Consider the following 20,642-nt stretch of genomic DNA (forward strand, 5'->3'; position numbering starts at 1 on the left):
AGCGTCGACTCGCCACAACACTTTGTTAGAAACCATTACATAACGGGAGATTTTCAAGGCCCGGAGCTTTCTTCGGACTTCAGCCGCCCCGCCCCGCCCCAGCCGTACCCCCTCCTCCCGCCCTCCTACTCCCCATCCCGCCCCCCGTCTACACACACACACACACACACACACACACACAGGAGGGGTTCATCACATGACTGACTTCATTTCCCAGAGACCCCTGCTCGCGCGTGCGCAGTGCGCGCTGGCTGGCGGTGGTAAACAGACGTCAGAAGGGAGTCTTCGAGTCAAAACAAAACAAAACAAGATAGAAACGATGAATGACCATGAATATCTGCATTCACCTCGCAGCGGGGAGGATTGAACACTAACTACGATGGGAAAAAGGATTCCTTGAGAAAACTGCCGTTTTCTTCCACTTTTTGCCTTTTCCAGCAGAGGGATTTTAACTCATAAATAACTGGAGGAGTTAGTTGGCTAACTAGGCGGCCGTCTGGTTTTCTCTCTCCGACAGAACTCGCTATGGTTTTGAGTCTTTGCGCCGGGCTTTCGAGTCGCTGACGCCTGAGGCCGGAATGCGGGATTGAAAGCTCGCCTTTCTGAGCAGCACGAGGAGCTCGAGGTCGGTTCGTTCCGGTGTGTGTGGACGGAGGGACGTGGCTCGGGAGTTCGGCGCCCGCGCGAGCATCGTGCGCAGCTGCGTGCGGAGGAACATGGCAGATGGCGGCACGCGCCCGCACACACGGCGTGTAGGAGCGCGCGAGCGGCGGTAACACCGAGTTCTGTGGGCTTTTCCGGGCTCTGCTCAAACCCCACCAGCAGCCGGGCTTCTGAAAGTCTCTTTGCATCTAACGGGATATAATAGATCAACTCGCAGTGTTTGGGCCGTTAAACTGCTGGCCGAGATACGAACACGCGCTTTAAGCGGCTACAGCCTCGTAGTTTGTTCATTTAAGCACCGAGTATCGCAGTGAGAGTGAAAAAAACCTGCTTTCTTGTCGCTTTTTTCGGTTTATTTGTGCTTTAATAGTCTGAAGTGGTGTTTGGGCTCAGTATGGGACTCCCCGGTGTGAAATGACAGACGGTGTGCTGATTTTGACAGACACCGTAATGTTGCGCAAACCTTTTCCTTTAACTTGAAGAAGTTTCTAAAGACCGGTGGACAGTATTTTAGTATTTTGAAAAGGAGGCTATTGCGTGCCTAGATTTATGATAACATACAGTGTATTACAGAGTTGTGAAATTATAAACTTGAAAGTAAGTGGGCTTTTATTGTCGGGGATTAAGCGTTTGATGAATTGCTAAAGTGAATCAGGTGGGCTGCTAGAAACAAAGAGTGGAGGGGAGGATTTCAGTGACTGTGGGTGTGTGTATGTTAGTTAGCGTAATGAGAATTTATTGAACTGTTCCCAAGTATTTTTTTTTATTATTTTGGCTTCATTACGAGTTTAGTTTGTCTCTATAAGAGCGCTATAAACCCATCAGTAGATTAACTCTGCAGTGCTTTTCGTTGTTTTGATTTTGCCGCTGGCCATCCAGATGTTTTAATGTATTCCAGTAGTACTACGGTTTGCCATGTGAATTTCCTTTGTTCGTCTATGTAAACAAAGAGAGCCCCTTTCGTCCCTCCTTGGCTCTGGTAAATCGGAAGGTTTATGATAGTTACTATTAAGGAGATTATTTGCCCCTTTAATCTCCAATCTGAGGATTAACTGACGCTATATTGGTGTGTCCAGATTATTACGTCTCTGCTCAGCCGCTCTCCTGGTAGTGCTGGGGCACCTACTTCACAACAAGGAGAAAATTATCAGGCGTTTCTGTCATTAATTCTGATAACCAGCTTAGCACATTAGCCTAAATTACAGGTACACCGACCCCCACCTGTTACCAAGAGCTACTTGAAAATTAACAGTCAGTCCGCGCTGAGATTGTTGAATTAAATATAAACTAGCCATTTTAAGTCACTCTTGTCTGTTTTATCGTAATATTTCTTATAAAACAGCAGCACGTACGTAGTAGTTGGTCAGTATCACCAGTCACTCCGTCGAAGTTCGCTGAAATCCGCACAATGGAGGCGGAGAGCGTCCCCCCGATTGACCCAGATTTTGAGCCACAAAGCAGACCGAGGTCGTGCACATGGCCGTTGCCTCGGCCCGACATCTCAGCTGTCAAAGCGGAGGGGACAGACGGCGCCGAGTCCACCGCCGGGACCCCGCCCGCCGAGGAAGACAAACACGAGCCTCAGCAAATCCGCGCCGAGCCAGAGAAAGCTGTGGCGTCGGAGGGAGGAGTCGTAGCCGGAGTGGGCGGGGCCACGCCCAGGAAGGGCTCATCCCGGCGCAACGCGTGGGGCAATCAGTCCTACGCCGATCTGATAAGCCAGGCCATCGAGAATTCCCCGGAAAAACGACTCACTCTGGCACAGATCTACGACTGGATGGTGAAGACGGTGCCGTACTTCAAGGATAAAGGAGACAGCAACAGTTCTGCTGGGTGGAAGGTAGAGTTAAGACAGCACTGATAATTACAGATCATTTCTGACCAAAATTATGCAGACAGTGCACAGTAATTGCTATGAATTATGCTATTTCCACATGTGTGACATTTCTTTGCACTAAGAATACTCAAAGCTTTATGACAGGGTTACCAGTGCGCTGAGCTGTAGAGTTTGAATGAACCATTAACTTATAAACCTTACATTAAGTTTCATCTCATGTTAAGTCCAGTAACTTCATAGAAATTTATTTTTTGTGTGTGTGTTTGTCTCAACCCAGAACTCCATTCGGCACAATCTGTCCCTCCACAACAAGTTTTTGAGAGTACATAATGAATCAACAGGAAAGAGCTCATGGTGGATGCTCAATCCTGAGGGGGGGAAGACGGGGAAAGCCCCTCGCCGTCGTGCTACCTCCATGGACAATAGCACTAAATTGCTAAAAAGCCGCATGCGGGCTAAGCAGACCAAAAAGCAGGCAGGAGCAGGTGGCATTGGTGGTCCTGGAGGTGCCATACAGGGTGAGGGTGTGTCTGGTGCAGGGGGTGCTGACAGTCCTGGCCCTCCGGGACAGTTTGGGAAATGGGGGGTGAACAGTAGCAGCCCATCATCCCGTGGTAGCTTGGATGATCAAGACATGTGGACAGGCTTCAGGCCACGCACCAGCTCCAATGCCAGCACCCTGAGTGGCAGGCTCTCTCCAATTGCCCCAGGACAAGAAGACGAAGACAACTTGCCTGAAGATGGGCTTTTGAGTGGGTATACGAGTGGCAGTCTTCCACCGACACTCACTGAGACCCTAATGGAGGAATTGGACCTAATTGATGGGCTGACTTTAATGACATCACAGCAAGGGGGTGCAAGCCCAAGTACTGCCCCCCAAGCCCCACCTACACCACTGCCCTCTGCATCTACTCTGCTGCCTCGTGGAACTAACTTTCCCTCTTATCGTCAGCTGCAGCCAGTGAAGGGACCTCAGGGACCAACCCAGCCAGGGTCACAGAGCTCAGTTCAACAGGGAGGGCCCTCCAGCACAAGCCCTTCAAACTTTGGCAACTCCCTCTTTAACCCTCTGCCTGGACCTGGATCTCGGAGTGGGTTCAGCACCCATGTGCCCTCCAGCCTCGAGGCACTTCTCACTTCTGACTCGCCCCCACCAAGTGATGTCATGATGACTCAAGTGGACCCTCTGATGCCCAGCCAGGGAGGTACTAATCTCCTGGGGCTTGCGGGGTCCATGTCTGGCAACCAAGCTAAGCCTAGTCAGATAATGTTGGGCAAGAGTATGGAACCTAGCCCAGTAGGGCAGATGACCCTTCAGCCCCAAACCCAACTACAGCCACAGCAACAGCAGCATGCTCAGTTGAACTTTGGCATGCTGCTGTCAGGCATGGGCCAGGAACCAGCACAACTAACAGCCATGAAGACCCAACATCAAGTGCCAGGTGGAGGGCTACTTCAACATGGAGCTGTCCCTTCAGCAGGAGGGAATGGAGGTGTTCAGGGGATAAGCCAGTTTGGGACACCAGCTTGCTTTTTGCCCTCTCAGGACCGTCTACCCACAGACTTGGATATTGACATGTTCACAGAAAACCTAGACTGTGATGTTGATTACATCATCAACAGTGACCTTATGGATGGAGATGCAATTGACTTCAACTTCGACCCCATTGTACCAGCTGGGCAAAGTTACCCTGGGCCAGCGACTACCCAGAGCTCCTCTCACAACTGGGTGCCCAGCTAACTTTGCTGAAGATAGAAGCAGGTAAGGCACATGGTGATGCTTTTCATAAATGACCGTTGCAGATGATATCCCATTAATGCATTATACGATTAACCATCTCTCCCACTCATTCATGGTATAATGTGCTTTCTGTTGGCTTTCTTCATGTTCTTCTCACTGTGAAAAAGTATTTAAATGTGAGCATTGTGTTTAACTTTTGTTTTTTTATTCTTATTACAGCACAGTTCTTCATCCCTAAAAAAATGATGGAAAAGGATGGTGCATTTCCTAAAATGTTGACCCATCCAGTTTTTTTCCCCATTGTACCTCAAATGCATAATCTGTTTTGGATGAAGATATAAACTGACTAGGCCATTTTTTAAACTTTTTGGCAACATTTTTTTTATTCGGATCACAAAAGCAAAAGTGCCAATGTATACCAGGAAGTGGGCTACTGGACACCTAGACAACGAGCACAGGAAATGTCTTGAAATGTGTTATATGTGCAAAAGTTGCTGTTTTGTCTGATGCTGGGTAGGAAAAAAGAAAGAATACAGTAGTAAAGAAGCACAACTAATGAACTACTAATCATGCTTATTACAGTTATGCCTATTACTAATACCAAAGTAGCACAAGACTGAGATGGTACTTTTCTTCTTTGATCTAAAGACAGAACTGACCTGGCCAGGATCAAATCAAACTTTGCAGGTCCTTAAGACGCGAGGACCCCCCTTCAATTGTGTTCATTTATGAGCAGCTACAAAAAAGAACCATAAAAATTCAAAACAAAGTAAAGCTGCATTAAGCACTTGAATGGATCGGTGGATCAGATGGATAACACAGCTGGCTTTATCACTAGAATGGATCGGTGGATCAGACGGATAACACGGCTGACCTGTCAACTTTCTGATGACCTCCTGAAAGCAGCATTAAACCACATGAACAGTGTAATCTTCACCATTCGACAGAGTTTGAATGGAGATGGTCTTACTGAGCCCAGAACATAATGTATAGTCAGACACGCTGTGCTCCGGATAGCACAGTCTCAGTGGTACGAGGTGTACTCATACTTTGTGTCTTAGTGTGGATGGAGGCTAAACAAAAGAAAATAATTCAAGATGGTTTGGCAATGTTGATGCCGTTTAATGAGCTTTTAGTTTGGCATGTATAACATCTGCTCAGGAAGGTATTTTCCCCCTTGTGTGCTGAAGAGTGGAGGCTGATCACTAAGTGAGACTGATTTTGATTACTTGCTGTTAAATTATGTTATTAATAGTATGAAGAAATGTGACACACAGGGCATTTTAATGTACCATAGAATTTGAACGATCGCTTCTATGGGTTTTACCACTCTGCCAACAAGTTTAATGGCATAGTGTTATCAGAAATAGGGTGCCCTTTTGCAAGATGCAATATTTGAAGTTTTTTTTTGTGTGTGTGTGTATTGTGTGATTTTTCTCGTACTCGCAAGTGCTTGAATTCGCAGAAAAGAATCCAAAGTAATGTTGAATCATTTCATTTAAAAGTTTAATTGATTGGTAATTGAACAGACACTATACAACACTGTGTCCCTGGCATGTAGAATTCTTTTAAACTGTGTGAAAAGGGGGTGAGATGCTATTTTCTCAGTGATTTACACTTTCTAATTTAGTACTAACCATCTTTTGTATAAATTTGTTAAAAAGAAAAAGGAAACAATTGATAATATTGACTACAGTTTTAGTGTCCAACTTAGATTGGGGCTATATTGTTATTAAGCAGATATTCTTACTAATCAGAAAATACACTGTTCATGTGTTTTTTTTTTGTTTGTTTTTTTTTTTTAACTGCAGAAATGATCAGAATTTTTAACGGTCATTTTCTATGTAATCTTTTATTTTTGTAAGAGATGAGATGCATGTAGATTTTATACATAACCAAAGGAACACTAAGAACTGCATGTCATACTGGGAGAGCTTGAGATGAAAGTATTGCAGTGTAGATAAGCTTCACACAATGGAGTCTGTTAAAAAATATTGAAGCATTAACATTTTATTAAGTCAAATAAATGGATTGCATGGGTGCATTTATTAAGATAACATGCTTTGCAAATTAGAATTTGTCATGTGATCTCTATATTGTGATAAAAAATAATTGCAGATGATGTAATGAGCTCTATCACATTGCCAGACAATTTATATTGATTTCATCTCAAAAAAAAAAATACTGCTCAAACGCTCAAACAGAAAGTGGAAGATGCAATGTTTAACTCTCAGGGTTTTTAAAAAAATAATAATAATAATGAAAAAAGAACTTCCTGAAGGAAGCGGTAAGATAATCATATTGAAAACTCATTGCTGATTTTATAAGTACTACCCAGCCATCACTTTCAATGTTTTAACATTGCAGAAGTACATCTTTATGTTCCACTTGATGTATGCATTTACAGAAGTTTGATTAAAAAAAAAAAGTTGTAAACTGCCAACGAACACTATTGCATGTTGCTCTAGAGTAAATCCTACAGCTCCATACTCTCATGTTTTCTTTTCAACATCTTTTGAGTTCTACTTTAGAAAGGTTGACATTTTCCTTCGATTGGTTGGTCGGTTTTACTCCGTTGGTTTAAAATCAGCATTCTCATCTTCTTTATATAGATTAGACTTTGATTTGTGAGCTGGATATTATTCATCATTTAACTGTAACTTGAGTATATTAGATATAAACTAACTGTTAAAAGCTCTGCGCTTGCAGAGGATTTATGTTTTCTCCTATTGATCGGTGCTAGACATTATCTATGACAATTAAAGAGGGCCATATTTAGATTTCAGGGCCTTGAATCATTTTATGCAGCACATGTTCTGTACAATTTCTAAATATAGAAAATAGAAAGAAATTTACCTATATCATAATCCCCAAACATTGCTAGTTTTGTAGATTTTGAATAACGTGGATACAGATGAGGGGCTTAGCCATTGAATTAGTCTCTCACCACACATCAAGTAACAATGCACTACATTTCTTGAAATGTGTCTCTCTTTTAAAAAAAAAATAAAAGAGGAAACATGGTGTTATTTTGTTATTAAGGCGAATGATCTCGAGCTGTATTTCAATTAACCGTTTACATCACCACGCTGGTCTTTTTGGGCTTTTCCTTGTTCATGCATGTGTGTTTGTATGCTACGCGTTCTGTATGTTTGAGTTGGGAATGATGTATTGATTGTGTGGTTAGTGACGATAACTGGATTGGAGAATGACAGCGAGTGTTGGACAATGTGCATCATAAGAGGAGAAACAAACCAGACTATGCTTAGACGAGCAAGCTAGACTGCTGAAATTGGATTTGCACGTTGTTTTCTAAAGCGAGCAGACTCGTCTCTGCTGATGATTAACAGAGCAGACGTTTTCATATTAAATACAAACAAGTGAAAACAAATAAGACCGCAAGTCAAAGCAAAGTCTTAAAGGTTTGAATACCAAGTGACTGACAAACTACAGAATTCTATTTCTTTCTCTAGGAATGACAGTGGATGTAGAGAACTAACAGAGTTTTCAGTCAAAGTGTTCATTTGAGAGCTTGGTTGGATGTTGGAAAATGAACAATATAGAAATCCCAATAGACAGGGTCACCGAATTTCTACAAATGTTTTCATAACCTCCAAATCACATCTAATTCTTTTGTTTTTATATTAGCTTTCTCATTTTTAGTATTCATTCTTCTAGTTTTTCTTTCCTTCTGAGTATCCCATTTCATGAATTATTATTTTAGTTTATGGATAGGACAGTTTTGTTTGTTTGTTATGGGGGAAGGTGGGGTATAAAAGATTGGTGACTTGTGCATAGCCAGTTTACTGTATGTGTACTTCATTGCTTTGATTTATTTTGATTCATGTTTTTCCCCCTTTCCCCTGACGTTCTTTAAGTTAGCCAGAGGTGACTGTGAAAACAGTCATGGATAACTGAAATAAACCTAATCAGTTTAACTCATGTTGTCTCTTGTGGTTCTCATTTCAAAGTGATGATTTGCTGTCAGGCTGAAATGACTGGACATACGCTGCATGTCCAAAAATCTCTCTAATATATTTTAGTGAATTATGCTTCTTTAAAGGAGAATTCCAATTATTTTTCGAAATGTGCATATTTACGTTGTTTTTTTTTTCTTTTAGCAACTCTTCAGATGTTTGGTTCCTATCACCACCATTGTGATTCTGACACAAGTTTCTCTAGAAGGCCACATTTCACATCAACCCACTCTGAATGACTGTTTACATCTTAACCATTTAATTGTACATACCGTTTTTTTAATTGATGGAATTCCCCTGTAAGGTGCACTCATTGTGCACGCACAGCTTGTATAATCTCAATAGAACAGAATGATCTGGAGCAACTGCACGAGCCTCGGATCTCCGTGCCCAGTGCCAGACGTCAGGTAGAGGGGTATAAACCCCCCAGCATTGGGCTGTGAAGCAGTCTCTGGAATGAAAGTTCCATGTAATACCTTTGGAGTACCATTTGTGATCCAAAACATAAGTACCCGACCTTGTGGTTGAATGCAATCAAATCCTTACAGCAGTGTCCCAAAATCTAGTGTAAAGCCTTCCCAGACGAGTCGACACTGATATTAAAACAGATGGACAAATTATTAATGCCTTTTCTTTTAGAATAAATGTAGGATGAGCAGGTGCCTACACATTTTGGACATATTGTGTATGCTGCCCCCTCAAAGTCAGAGATGGAGCTCTAAATTACAGCGTTTATAGTGAGCATTGTGAGGAGACACTTTACAGCTTAGCGTAAATTAAATAGATTTGAGTTTAAATTAAACTACAGATATTTCTCATCCTGGATGCTGACTGGCTGAGAGGTTTACAGTGGTAACATTACCTGCTTAATGTTGTTTTGAAACCTTGTGCTGCATCTGTAGATTAGAGAGAAGAAAGATCTTGGTGCAGATTCAAGTGTTATTTCATTAAAAACATCACAAGTACTTGAGCCCACCTAGAGGGGCTTGCAAACAGATGGGTTTATTATTCATCTGCACTCTGAAGAAAGAATATAGGAACATACAGAATAAACATATCAACGGCCCGTGGTTTCTTATGTAGTTTCCTTTGGTCTGTAAATATAACTCCTATGACTTAGATCAAATGAAGTTCCACCCAGATCTGCTTAAGGTGCCAATAGTTGCTTTCTCAGATCAGAGACTGCGGTAGCAGGAAGCATGCCCGTTTGGGGGCTAAGGTCTTAGCTGGGAAGGTTTGAGGTGCTGGCTATAACAAAGCATTATGGTATTTGTGGCATTTTAAGCTATGCTCTTGAGGGGCCTCTTTGGGATTTAAATGGGTTTCTCAGGCTTTGATGTCTCAATGTGTACCATTCTTGCTCTTAATGATTTCCGTAAGACAGACATCCTCTAAAAAGAATACATAGGATACTATGCTTAAGAACCTGTAAAACATAAGTAAACAAAAATAGCAGAATGTGGCCTTAAAGGGAAACTACTTTTTTTTCCCCCCAAAACATCTGCAAAATGTAGTGGTTGAGATACAAAAAAAGTAATTTAAGGTGGCCTGATGTAATAAAATGGTTAATTAGCAGAGAAATGTAATGAATGTAGTGGTGGTGATAGGAACCCGATATGTATGACAAAAATATAGCCATTTTATTTACTTTACAAAAGCACCAGTGAACCTTCTGTGTTTTAGATGAGTAATGCTGATGGTACAACTGTGCTAAATATGGGAGTGGGGGTTCAATTTTTTTTAGTCCAAAACTTTATCACAATACTACTGTAAAACAATGTTTCAGACATCCAGCCAAGTACTCATAACAACTTCATGTAAGAACCTTCTGTGAGGGTGTATTTATAGATGGACGTCTGGTTCCCATCACCACCACTGTGAACAATTTTTACTCAGTAAGTTTCTCTAGAACAAAGTATTTTACATCCCACCCACCTACGAGTGACTATTACACCATTTAATTATACTGCAATTTTGAAAAATCGGTGGAGTTCCCCTTTAACTGCAGACAAATGCAGAAAGCCAATCGACTGGTAATTAGTACTGGATTTAGATTGAATTAGGAAACACTGGTTCAAAGTAAACACCGTCACTGGCACAGAAGATACTATTCAGAGATTAAAAGAGCACATCTGAACAGCGATTTAAGCACGTCTGCGTAAGCCTAGGAGAAAAACGTGACCCTAAACCGACAGTCAAGCAACAACGCAGGGACTCTAATAGGCTTTGCCTTAATGTGCTCCCGATGTAATTGGCTTGTGCTTTTCAGCCGGTTTGCTTGAGACTGCGAGTGAATAACCTGCCACTAGATGGCACTATCGCTTCAGTTCCGCAGAACACCGAGCATAACGGGACTACAACGGTGAAGAAGCATTTCAACGCGAAAGGAGGATTCCACCAAGTTTTTCGAAATTTCTGCATAACTAGAATTATGGCGGGGTAGTGAAGGCACTGAATGGTTTGCCGTGAAATGGTTAATTGTAGAAAAACTTACCAACTCGGATTTCTTCAGAGTGACGGCGTTAGGAACCAGGGAGTGCGACAGCCGTTTTCTCTTGTCTAAATGACATTTAAATGCACGTCTTCTGACATGTCATGTTCCTAATAGTAAAACAGTGAGAAATCTGAAAAATAAGCTGCGTTCGGCCACTACACTGTCTTACATAGCCCCACTCCACACTGTGAAAACTGTTTAAAAAATATTCAGAACCTTTCCACATGAAACTTTCTGTGCGATGGCTTTTAGAGGTTTTAAAAACCTTTGAACGTCTGGTTCCCATCACCACTGTAAACAATTCTGACAACAGCTGACAATTACATTATCATTAAAAAAAAATCTAACACTCACAGTCACACACACAGTCTCTCATACAGTCTCTCTCTCACACTCACAGTCTCTCACACACAGTCACACACCGACACAGTCTCACTCACACACAGTCTGTCTCACAGTCTCTCTCTCTCACACACAGTCACACACCGACACACAGTCTCACTCACACACACACAGTCTCTCAGTCTCTCTCACACACACTCAGTCTCTCACAGTCTCTCACTCAGTCTCTCACACGCTCACTCGTAGTCTCTCACTCAGTCTCACTCCCAGTCACTCACACAGTCTCTCAGTCTCTCACACGCACACAGTCTCTCACTCCCAGTCTCAGACACGCAGTCTCTCACACGCACACAGTCTCTCACAGTCTCTCACTCAGAGTCACTCACACACAGTCTCACACAAAGTCTCTCACTCGCAGTCTCACACACACACAGTCTCTCACTCGCAGTCTCACACACGCAGTCTCAAACAGTCTCTCACTCGCAGTCTCACACACACAGTCTCTCACTCGCAGTCTCACACACAGTCTCTCACTCGCAGTCTCACACACAGTCTCTCACTCGCAGTCTCACACACAGTCTCTCACTCGCAGTCTCACACAGTCTCACTCTCACACGCAGTCTCAGTCTCTCACTCGCAGTCTCACACAGTCTCTCACTCGCAGTCTCGCACTCGCAGTCTCGCACTCGCAGTCTCGCACACACACAGTCTCTCACTCGTAGTCTCGCGCGCGCGCACACACACACACACACACACACACACACACACACACACACACACACACACACCCTGATGATCAGAAAAGTACAGCAAAAGACAGGAGACACAAATGGTATAGCATGTCTTTATAGAAAAAATAGGTTCATACTTCAGGGGAAACAAAAGATTTTTTGCTTGATTTTTCTTGTTTTGACATTTTTTTGTTGGGTTTGTTTGTTTATAATCCCTACATTTACGTGGTAAATATCAAACAACTTGGCAAAAGCCATGCTCTTTCAAGTCTTTCAGTCTCCATCACTGTGGCACAGTCTTTAGTTCTTCCATCAAAAGGGGGGTTCACAAAGAAAGCAGAAAGGGGAGAAGAGTCCACTGTTGCTCTTTGATGTCATACATGACTATCAGTGAGTGGCCAATCAAGACATGCTGATGGTACAACAGGCAAACTACAGCATGAGAGATACAGAACAGCTTGATAGTGCTGATAGGGTTGGTGCTGCTGCTGCTGCTGGCTGGAACTGAGAAGAAACTTGTTTTGTGAGCGGAGGAGCAGTGCAGTTAGGCCCAACACAACCAAATACGGCTCTGTCGAACACGCTTCAGTAGTACCCCCTGTCCTCCAATGACAATGCCAGTCCAAGTTTGCCTTACTGATATGAGCTGAAGGCACCATGCTTATTAAGCTCCATCTAGTGGCTCTCTTAAGGTCCATGTATTCCTGGACTAAAATAGCCTTTACAGTCAATGGAAAAAGTTCTTTAAAGCCTGGGACTCAAACCTGTGTTCAGGAAGTCGGCCCCAAAGTTTAGCACGTACTGAAATACATCCATTGGTTTTGTGTTCCGCTGATATGCACTCCATAGTTCCTCCACAGTCCCTACTACTGTATTAAGAGAAAATGCAACAGCACAGCTGATGAGACTCTCAACCCTCCTTTTCTTCCCTCCCAAGGGAAAAAAAAAAAAAAAAAAAAAAAAAAAAAAGAAAGAAAAAAAAAAAAAACGCTACAAAGGCCCAGTTTCCCAAAGGTTTCGTAGCATTATGATAATCGTAACTGGTAGAGAGTGTTTAACGTGATGCTCACTGTACCATTTAACAATCATTAACAATGCCAAGACTTTTTTGGGAAACCTAGCCAAGAACAGTCACTGGCTATGTTTATAAAGACAAATCAAATCTGATTATTCCTCCACCCTTCCGGATATCTGATACCTATCTGTTCTTCAGTTTAAAAACTTGAAAGCACTTCAGTTCCAATCAGTACTCCGTCTAAACAGAGCAGCCCATGCCAAAATCTGCTGAGCACTGTTTTGTCTGAACATAGCTGCAGTGACAGGACTGTAATGCAATGTGTGTAACAATAAATAAAAAATTAAAAAAAAAAAAAAACAACACCACTACAAGAAAATTATGATGCCCATGTTTTCGCCAAATGTACCTTTACAAGAGCATCGGAAAACTGCAACTCTTCAATACTATCATGGCTTTACCTAGCAAATAACCAAGTTTGGCCTTTCCCACCAGCAGAACATTTGAAGTACTTATGGCATCAGTGTGGTTGGTACCAGTGAATCCAGGCCTCACCAGGTCATTTGTTCCAATAACAGTTACAGCTGCTCAGAGGCAATGCAGGTCACTTACGGGGTTTTTGTGCAAAAATGTCCAGTGCAAGGAAACAATTTGTGCAGGTCAATTACAGGAAGCATTGCGGCAGGCTGACCTCTGACCTTATCGCGCTGTAAAGTATCACAGATGGCGAAGTATCGAACTGTTTTGCAGATTCGTTTGGAAAGGAAATTCCTTCATTTGACCTACACCACAACGTTTCAACATTAAAATCATTAAACTTAAGCTTATTCTAAACTCCGTCGTCTTGGTGGAGTGTACATCATAACGTAAAGTTTTATACTTTTGCAGTAAAATTGCTAAAAAGCATCAGATTATTTGAAAAGTTCTGCCAGGTTTGTGTTATCTTGAGCCTTCACATTAATGCTGGATAAGCCAGCAGTACAACTAAAAAGGAGTCATATGAAGTACATCCTTTTTTGATGGTTTTAAAGTTGGATGCTGCTGTAAGAGAAGTCTGCACCTAAATATGTTTATCTTAAAAGTGCTATTAAAACAAAGTTATAGTCATGTAACCCTACATTTGTCTTTTTTTTTGTTGTTTTGTTCTGAACTTAAATCCAAATGAAGCATTCAGAAACCATATGAACATTCAACTTTTGTCTGTTCGCTCAGCCCTCAGTAAACACAGACTCAGATTTCGGGAGATGTCAAAGTCATTTGTTTTCGTCTCAGTCTTACGCAGTCAATACTCCAGAACTGAAATTTCCACTTCCTCTCATCCTCCCATCTACTATTTAACAGAGTAGCAACAGCCAAAAAAACAACAATAAAAATATCATTGACAATAACAACAATAACAACAATAGAATAAAGATAATTGCACATTAACCATCTGGAGCAGGGACATCCAAAACAGAAAAAAGTAGGAAAAAAAAAAAACCAAAAACAAAAAAAAAAAAACCCACACACACCCTCACAAACACACACATACACACACATAAGGGCAAAGTTAAGGTCAGAGAAAGTAATGAAAAAGGAACAACATGCAAAGAGAGAGGGAGAGAAACAGACAGACAGATGGAGAGATCGAGATGGGGGATAAGATTGTTTTTTCCACCTTCAAGTGTCACCTTGAAGACTTTTCACAGCAGTACCTTATGTCACACTCAAGTAACCTTTGACAATGAGAATACATAAGAGATATGGAATAGGAGAGATATTGCTCTTCTTAAGTCTCTGTTTGGCTCTCCCCCATTTTATTTAACATCCATTTTCTTTCCTTGCCTTTCCCCACCGCCCCTGGGTTAGGACACTTATGTACCATAAGTGACTGTGCAACTCCCTCCATCTCTCTGCATGCGAGTGTCGGTGTCCTAGGCAATCATATACTGAGTGATGGCTCTAAGTGCATAGAGCAGTTCAGCCTGCAGCCGAGCCTCCATCACTAGCAGGTTCACGTGGACCTGAAAGAGAAAGTGAGGAAGAGGGAGAAAAGAGTTTTGTGACATGAGATCACTATACACACACACTCAATATTTCACAAGACAAAGACTTTAAAAGGCTTTGATGAGAAATGCATGGATTTATGTTAAATGGGATACACATATAAAAGGCACATAAATGAACTGACATCCCATCTTGGTGGCCATATTGATTTTTCAGCATCGGGAAAATAAAAGCAGAAAACGTATTTGACAGAAAAGCATATGATAGCCTACTAGAAATAATGAAATTTTTTTCTGTACTTAGTATTTGCCATTAGTATGCCTATTCTTTTCAGTAGATTTGCTTTGAGTTTTCAAAGAAATTTGCAAGGATATTTTATCACACCTCCAAATTTCAGTGTTAGAAGGTGGTTGCATTTTCTAATTCTAATGATCCAAGTAATCCCAAACACATTCAATGAGTTTCAGATCTGGACTCTGGGGTGGTCAGTCCATTATTCTGAAAATATCAGCAGATTCTTTCTTCTTTTCTCAGTAACAGTTTCTTAGCAGCTACACATCCTTCAAAATGACATCAATGGATGTTTTCTGATCTGAAGTGAAGTGCAAAATGGAGCTTGATTTTCTCTTAATTATCAAAGACTAAAGTTTCAAGTAATGTTTGTCTGATAGTGACTGCTTTGGCGATCTACCAGATCTATCACAACATGCAAGACTGTCCTTGCAAAGAAGGATTTTCTTACATGCAATCTCAGAAATATCCCCTGGAAAATAAACAACCTATACTTAAATGGTCATTTTGACTGGAAACTGAATAAATGAAGGGTGAGCTCTCGCTTTGCACAGCACCATACTAACAGTTCAAAATTACACTCTGTGGAGGCCTACCTTCTCTGAGGCTTTGAGAGGGGTCAATGGCAGGGGGCACAGAAGATTCTTGGTAGAGTCTGGGTAGCAGGCCACAGCCTTAATATAAAGCTTCAGCCCACGTTCCAGCAGTTGGTTGACCTCTCCATAATCATAATCATCATATCTGTAAAAATACATGGATGTAAAACTATGAGTCCTGAGTATACAGACACAGATGGGTCAGTATAACATCAATGTGGGCATCAGCTGTATTTTTATTATTATTTAAGGAAAAACATTTAAAAAAACTGATTTCAGCTTAACTGGACTGCAAGCTAGTACACAAGAGCCAAAAACTGAACAGCAGCAAGGAAGCAAAAGGAAGATGGACACTGATAATACCTAATTCCATAGATGCAGTGGATGTAGTTCCAAATAGCTCTTTTTAGATCGGGGTCATGGGGGGAAGGGAGAGAGGCCACGCTCCGGAACCGGTCGTCTAGCAGATGCCCAATGTCTGAGTAGAGCCGGTTCACTAGAGAAAAACCGTGGTCCTCCCATGAGTAGTCCTGCACACAAACACATGCAATACATTAGCAATTACAATATTAGAGTACACAATCACCAAGTACACCGTATATGATAAGTCAATGTATCTTAAAGCTACAGTGTAAATTCTCAGATTTGGAGACTGCTCTGGTGGAAGAAACATTGGTTGTGCTTCAGACCCCTTCCCTGAGAGGATAAATCTGATGACTGCGAGCTCATTGAAAGAGTATTCAAAGAGAACTCTGTCAAAACTTTGTGAAACACACATCTTCCAGAGATGCAAGTAAATGATCTATTATCGTCAATAGCAGCATAATGTTGATGTTGCATGTGAGATTTAGACCTTCGTTTTAAACTTGTAACATTAATACATAAAGATGTATAACATGGTTCTAAAAACCCGACGCCCTGGACTTTATTTCAGGCTTTACAGGGTTGACTTGTAGCAGTGCATGGACATCATCTTTTAGCATGTTTTTTCTCCTCTTTTCCTTTTAATAAGAAGTCATACAAAGTGCAGCTTAAAACAATGGGTCATTGAGGGGAATGTGTGTCAGTGGTTGCTCGAACATAGATTGTGCAGTGAGTTTTAGGCCTTTTCATACCAAGTTTAAACAAACATTTTTTAAATGTACATATTAATATTAATGCTGTCTTTCACATCAACTCCACCACACTGCCCAAATTTCAGTCAAGCCAACTGAATCAGAGCTATGCTGTAATGGTTGCTTCTATAATTTACTGCTCACAGCTCTGAGCTGAAGCAGCGCCTCAAACTCCCCCTCTCTTAAAGTATCTTTGTGATGCTCAAAGATGTAGACGGCACGTTCTACTAAAAATGTGAGCAGCGTGGGTAGTTTAGACTTCTACAGCTCTACAGAAAATGCTTCTTTGCAGAGTATTTACTAAGCACTGAACAGGTAATGTGCCCAGAATTCACTGTTCATCATCTTAGCAAAATCTTCTTCTGCCCATTTAGAAAACACTAGCTAAAACTTAAGACAAAAGCAATGGCGTAAAACTACCTTATACACACACACACACACACACACACACACACACACACACACACACACACACACACACACACACTGGTATGTCTCTCAACAAAAGCTGTACACTATACACTGTTAATAAGCAAAACTTGTTAAGTTATACTTTATTGATCCACTTACAAGGGAAACTGGTCATTTTGCTGCCTTACTGTATCCAGTCTGGGAGCAGCACAGTGGAAAAGCAAAGTATGACTTCCTACTGGTTGCTGGCTTACTTCTGGTACCAACTAAGCTACTGGGCACCCCAATCCAGGAGAACAATGCTCTACCCCAGCCATGCAATCTTCTAAAGTCAGTGTAGTAAAAATTCTCTGTATGGATCCAAACAAACAACTGACATACAATTAACAACATTTACAAAACATCAGCTGCCCTTTACATTATATTTCATATTAAATGGACCAAAGAAAACATTTTGAAAAGCAACCTATTCAAGTTTATTTAAAGCTCCAGGTAACCTAAATCCATGTTTTCTTTCTAAATAGGCTAATCTTTTTGTTATGGGTGTTGGTGCTGCATTTTGCCAAATTTTGTCTTCTTTTCCTCAATATAAATTAGGCAGTCTTAATCCTGGGTTGTGCTTACATAAGCAATACCCTTGCTAATGTTTAACAGAAAATCTTGCAAAGAGAAAGCTAATGAGCAAGCAAAAGCTAACCTAAGTATAAGTGAGCTATATAGCTAGCTCATCTGCCTGCCTGTCTCCAGTCTTTCAGTTCGTTCTTTGGCTCACCAGCATTCCCTAGAGGCACATCCAGGAATGCCATATACATCACCCATTTCTCCCTGCTTGCATTTTGTTTAGTTCTGCTTCAGCGGAGCAGCAGACCAGGAGTGCTGAACTGAGGGATGTCAACCACAGGTGCTCATTAGAATATTAGGACTAAGCCCAAACAGTTCTCAGCATTTTAGGCTATGTTTGTAATTACATTTCTGTTTTGCCCCCCCCCCGCCTAACACTTAATTTTACTATTCCACACATTAACATTTACACTGTATTCTCTGAGACTTTAATAGAAGTTAGATTTCTTACAATAGCAATGATTTGTATGTTAGAACTAGCAAGTCTAGTGTAATGAAAATCCAAACAGACTGACGTGTCATGTGATCTCTGAGCAGTAAGTACCGAGCTACTCTTTAAGGTCAAGGGAAGATGAAGTGTAGAATTGCCTCTCTGAATCAACAAGAGTGCAGAGTGTTACTGTCCTGCTGCCCTGTGGTAACCTAACACAACAGTAATGTCCTCACCTGCACCCGGAATACTTGGAAATGGTCCTCCTCCCGTCGGGCAAATTCCTGGTAGCCAAAATCGGGGTCTGTGACAAAACGGGAGGGGTCTGTAGAACACATCATCTCCTCTTCCTCCTCTTCTGCATCTAGATGAAAAGAAAGGACAAGAACAAGTCAAGATCCAGAGACAGACAAGGTATGGAAAATGTGAAAGGAGATTCATCAATAAAAATAGCCCTGAAAACATGTATTCCTCCTGAGTCTAAATGTGAAGACACTGCTTTCAACAACACATGACACATTGCCTACCTATATGCAGGAGTGTGTGTGAGTGTAGAATTGGATCTCCTTTTCTCTCTTCCTGAGACTTTTGGATTCTCTCTCGTAGGCAAGTCAGCTCACAGCTTGAGTCTAGAGACTGCATAAGAGGGGAAAAAAAAGTTGTTACCAATATTAACCTACACAAAAAATAAATAAATAAATAAAAAGCCTTCAGAGTCTGAGTCTCCTGTGCAACCAAAGTCTAAGATTTTGTTGTTCTGAGATTTCATTAGAGATGTTGAGTAACTTTTGTGGTCTTCACTAAACAGGAAATACAGCTACATTTAAACTTCTGTCCTAAAAACATCCAGCTCAATCCACGCAGGAAACCTGGAAAGCTTTGGCCAGCTAAGGCGAGCATTAAGACCTTACCCTCCTGCGGGGCGTGCGCTCTGTGGGTGGTAAGGCTGTGTTGCCATTGGCAGCATCGCACAGGCAGTAACCTGGGGGAGTTCCATGAGGCACTCTCAAGGTGGGTGCGGTGTCCGTCTCGGAAGCTGAGCCAAAGATGAAGCTGCACAGCGAGTGACAGTGGGCCAGCAACACCACAGCCTGGACCAGCTCGGCCAGTGACCAGCACTGTTCGCCCGGTTTCAGCAAAGCCTGCGAGACATTAGGAGACCCAGCTCAGCATAATTGGGACATACAAGACCATTAGGAGGCCAGGTTCAACTCTCCCTCTATTCACTTTCACTAAAACAACAATGTGACATTGGTTTGTAAAGGAAACCCACAGCACAATATCTTAAAACGCACAGAGCTACCACTACAACTAAGGATTTAAGATAAACCATACAGTATCACAATTACTACATAAATAATATTTCAATTTAAAATTACTTTACACATTAAAGCTATACTATGTAAGCTTTGGTGATTTGGAGACTTCTCTGGTGGAAATGTATAAATGCAGAAGACAATAACTTCAGAGCAGAACATTTTTATAACTTCGCGTTTTAGCCTCCTTCCCTGAGCGGATGAAACTGACAAGTGAGAGAGTGCACTGAAAGAGTATTTAAAGCCATCAGTATAATTTTGCCTTTGCATCTGAAACCTAAACATCAAGTCAGACCATCTTTATGAGCCTTTCTCTGTGACATTAATATGCAAACAATATATGATGTGGTATGACCATTTAAAGTATTATTTTAGGCTTTACATGGTAACTTGCACAGCACACAGACACCATATTTCACATTTGTTGAAATATTTATAGTTGAAAAAGAAACAAATAAAACAATAAATAAACCCATGGAATTAACTGAATCTTTGATGACCAAGACCAAGATTAGCTCCCTTGTTGACTTAGATGGGATAGCCCTAGAAGATTTCCTTCGCTGCAGCGTATAATACATTTTAATTACACAGCACTTTTTTTTTTTAGTATTTGAGAACTATTTGTGTACTCGCCAATATACCTGGATGTGTGAGTGAGCAGTGAGCCAGGGCTGGTGAGCCAGCACTTTGTTGATGTGGTCGAGCTGCTGGAGGCGAGGGGGCGCAGCCTCCAACCCCTGCAGCCATAGTGGATCGCCCCCTACCCTCAGGAACTGAGCAGAGTGCAGAGACACTAGGTAGCTGCAATGATGCCGCGCTGCAGCCTGAAACACACCCACACAAAAACACAAGAGATATCCTTTCTGCATGTACTTGAAAGCAGCTTTGTCTACTTGTGCCCTCTTTGTATGTACCAGCTTATGTTAGTGTTTTTCTACTTATAAACCCCCTTACTGCATTTCTAATCTTAAAATGTGGAAACTTTGTTGATTTGTTCATTGTACAAAAGAATAGTGATTTGTTTTCTGGGCTAAAGTGGTGCTGCATTTCCTTCCTTCAATGTGAATAAGTACATT

At 41.7% G+C, this 20,642-nt stretch overlaps 2 protein-coding genes across 2 annotated transcripts in view; one reads left to right on the forward strand and one right to left on the reverse strand.

Annotated features, from left to right (window-relative positions):
• Positions 1–226: 226 nt before the first annotated feature.
• foxo4 (forkhead box O4) lies at positions 227–8,183 on the forward strand. The gene is made up of 3 exons (XM_017707061.2): positions 227–2,503; positions 2,778–4,262; positions 4,461–8,183. Exons 1-2 carry the CDS (start codon positions 2,072–2,074, stop codon positions 4,239–4,241), a joined length of 1,896 nt encoding a protein of 631 aa, XP_017562550.1. The 5' UTR covers positions 227–2,071; the 3' UTR covers positions 4,242–4,262; positions 4,461–8,183.
• A 3,701-nt stretch (positions 8,184–11,884) lies between these two features.
• Positions 11,885–20,642, reverse strand: part of si:zfos-80g12.1 (sestrin-3) — a 17,911-nt gene continuing 9,153 nt past the window's right edge. The window contains exons 3-9 of the mRNA XM_017707062.2: positions 20,208–20,390; positions 19,162–19,392; positions 18,778–18,886; positions 18,487–18,614; positions 16,037–16,203; positions 15,674–15,818; positions 11,885–14,803 (exon numbers count right to left, since the gene is read on the reverse strand). Coding sequence (XP_017562551.1) covers positions 14,714–14,803; positions 15,674–15,818; positions 16,037–16,203; positions 18,487–18,614; positions 18,778–18,886; positions 19,162–19,392; positions 20,208–20,390 — 1,053 coding nt within the window. The 3' untranslated portion in view covers positions 11,885–14,713. The remainder of the gene's footprint in view (positions 14,804–15,673; positions 15,819–16,036; positions 16,204–18,486; positions 18,615–18,777; positions 18,887–19,161; positions 19,393–20,207; positions 20,391–20,642) is intronic.

This window comes from Pygocentrus nattereri, chromosome 8, assembly GCF_015220715.1.
Source record: "Pygocentrus nattereri isolate fPygNat1 chromosome 8, fPygNat1.pri, whole genome shotgun sequence".
Taxonomy (NCBI): Eukaryota; Metazoa; Chordata; class Actinopteri; order Characiformes; family Serrasalmidae; genus Pygocentrus; species Pygocentrus nattereri.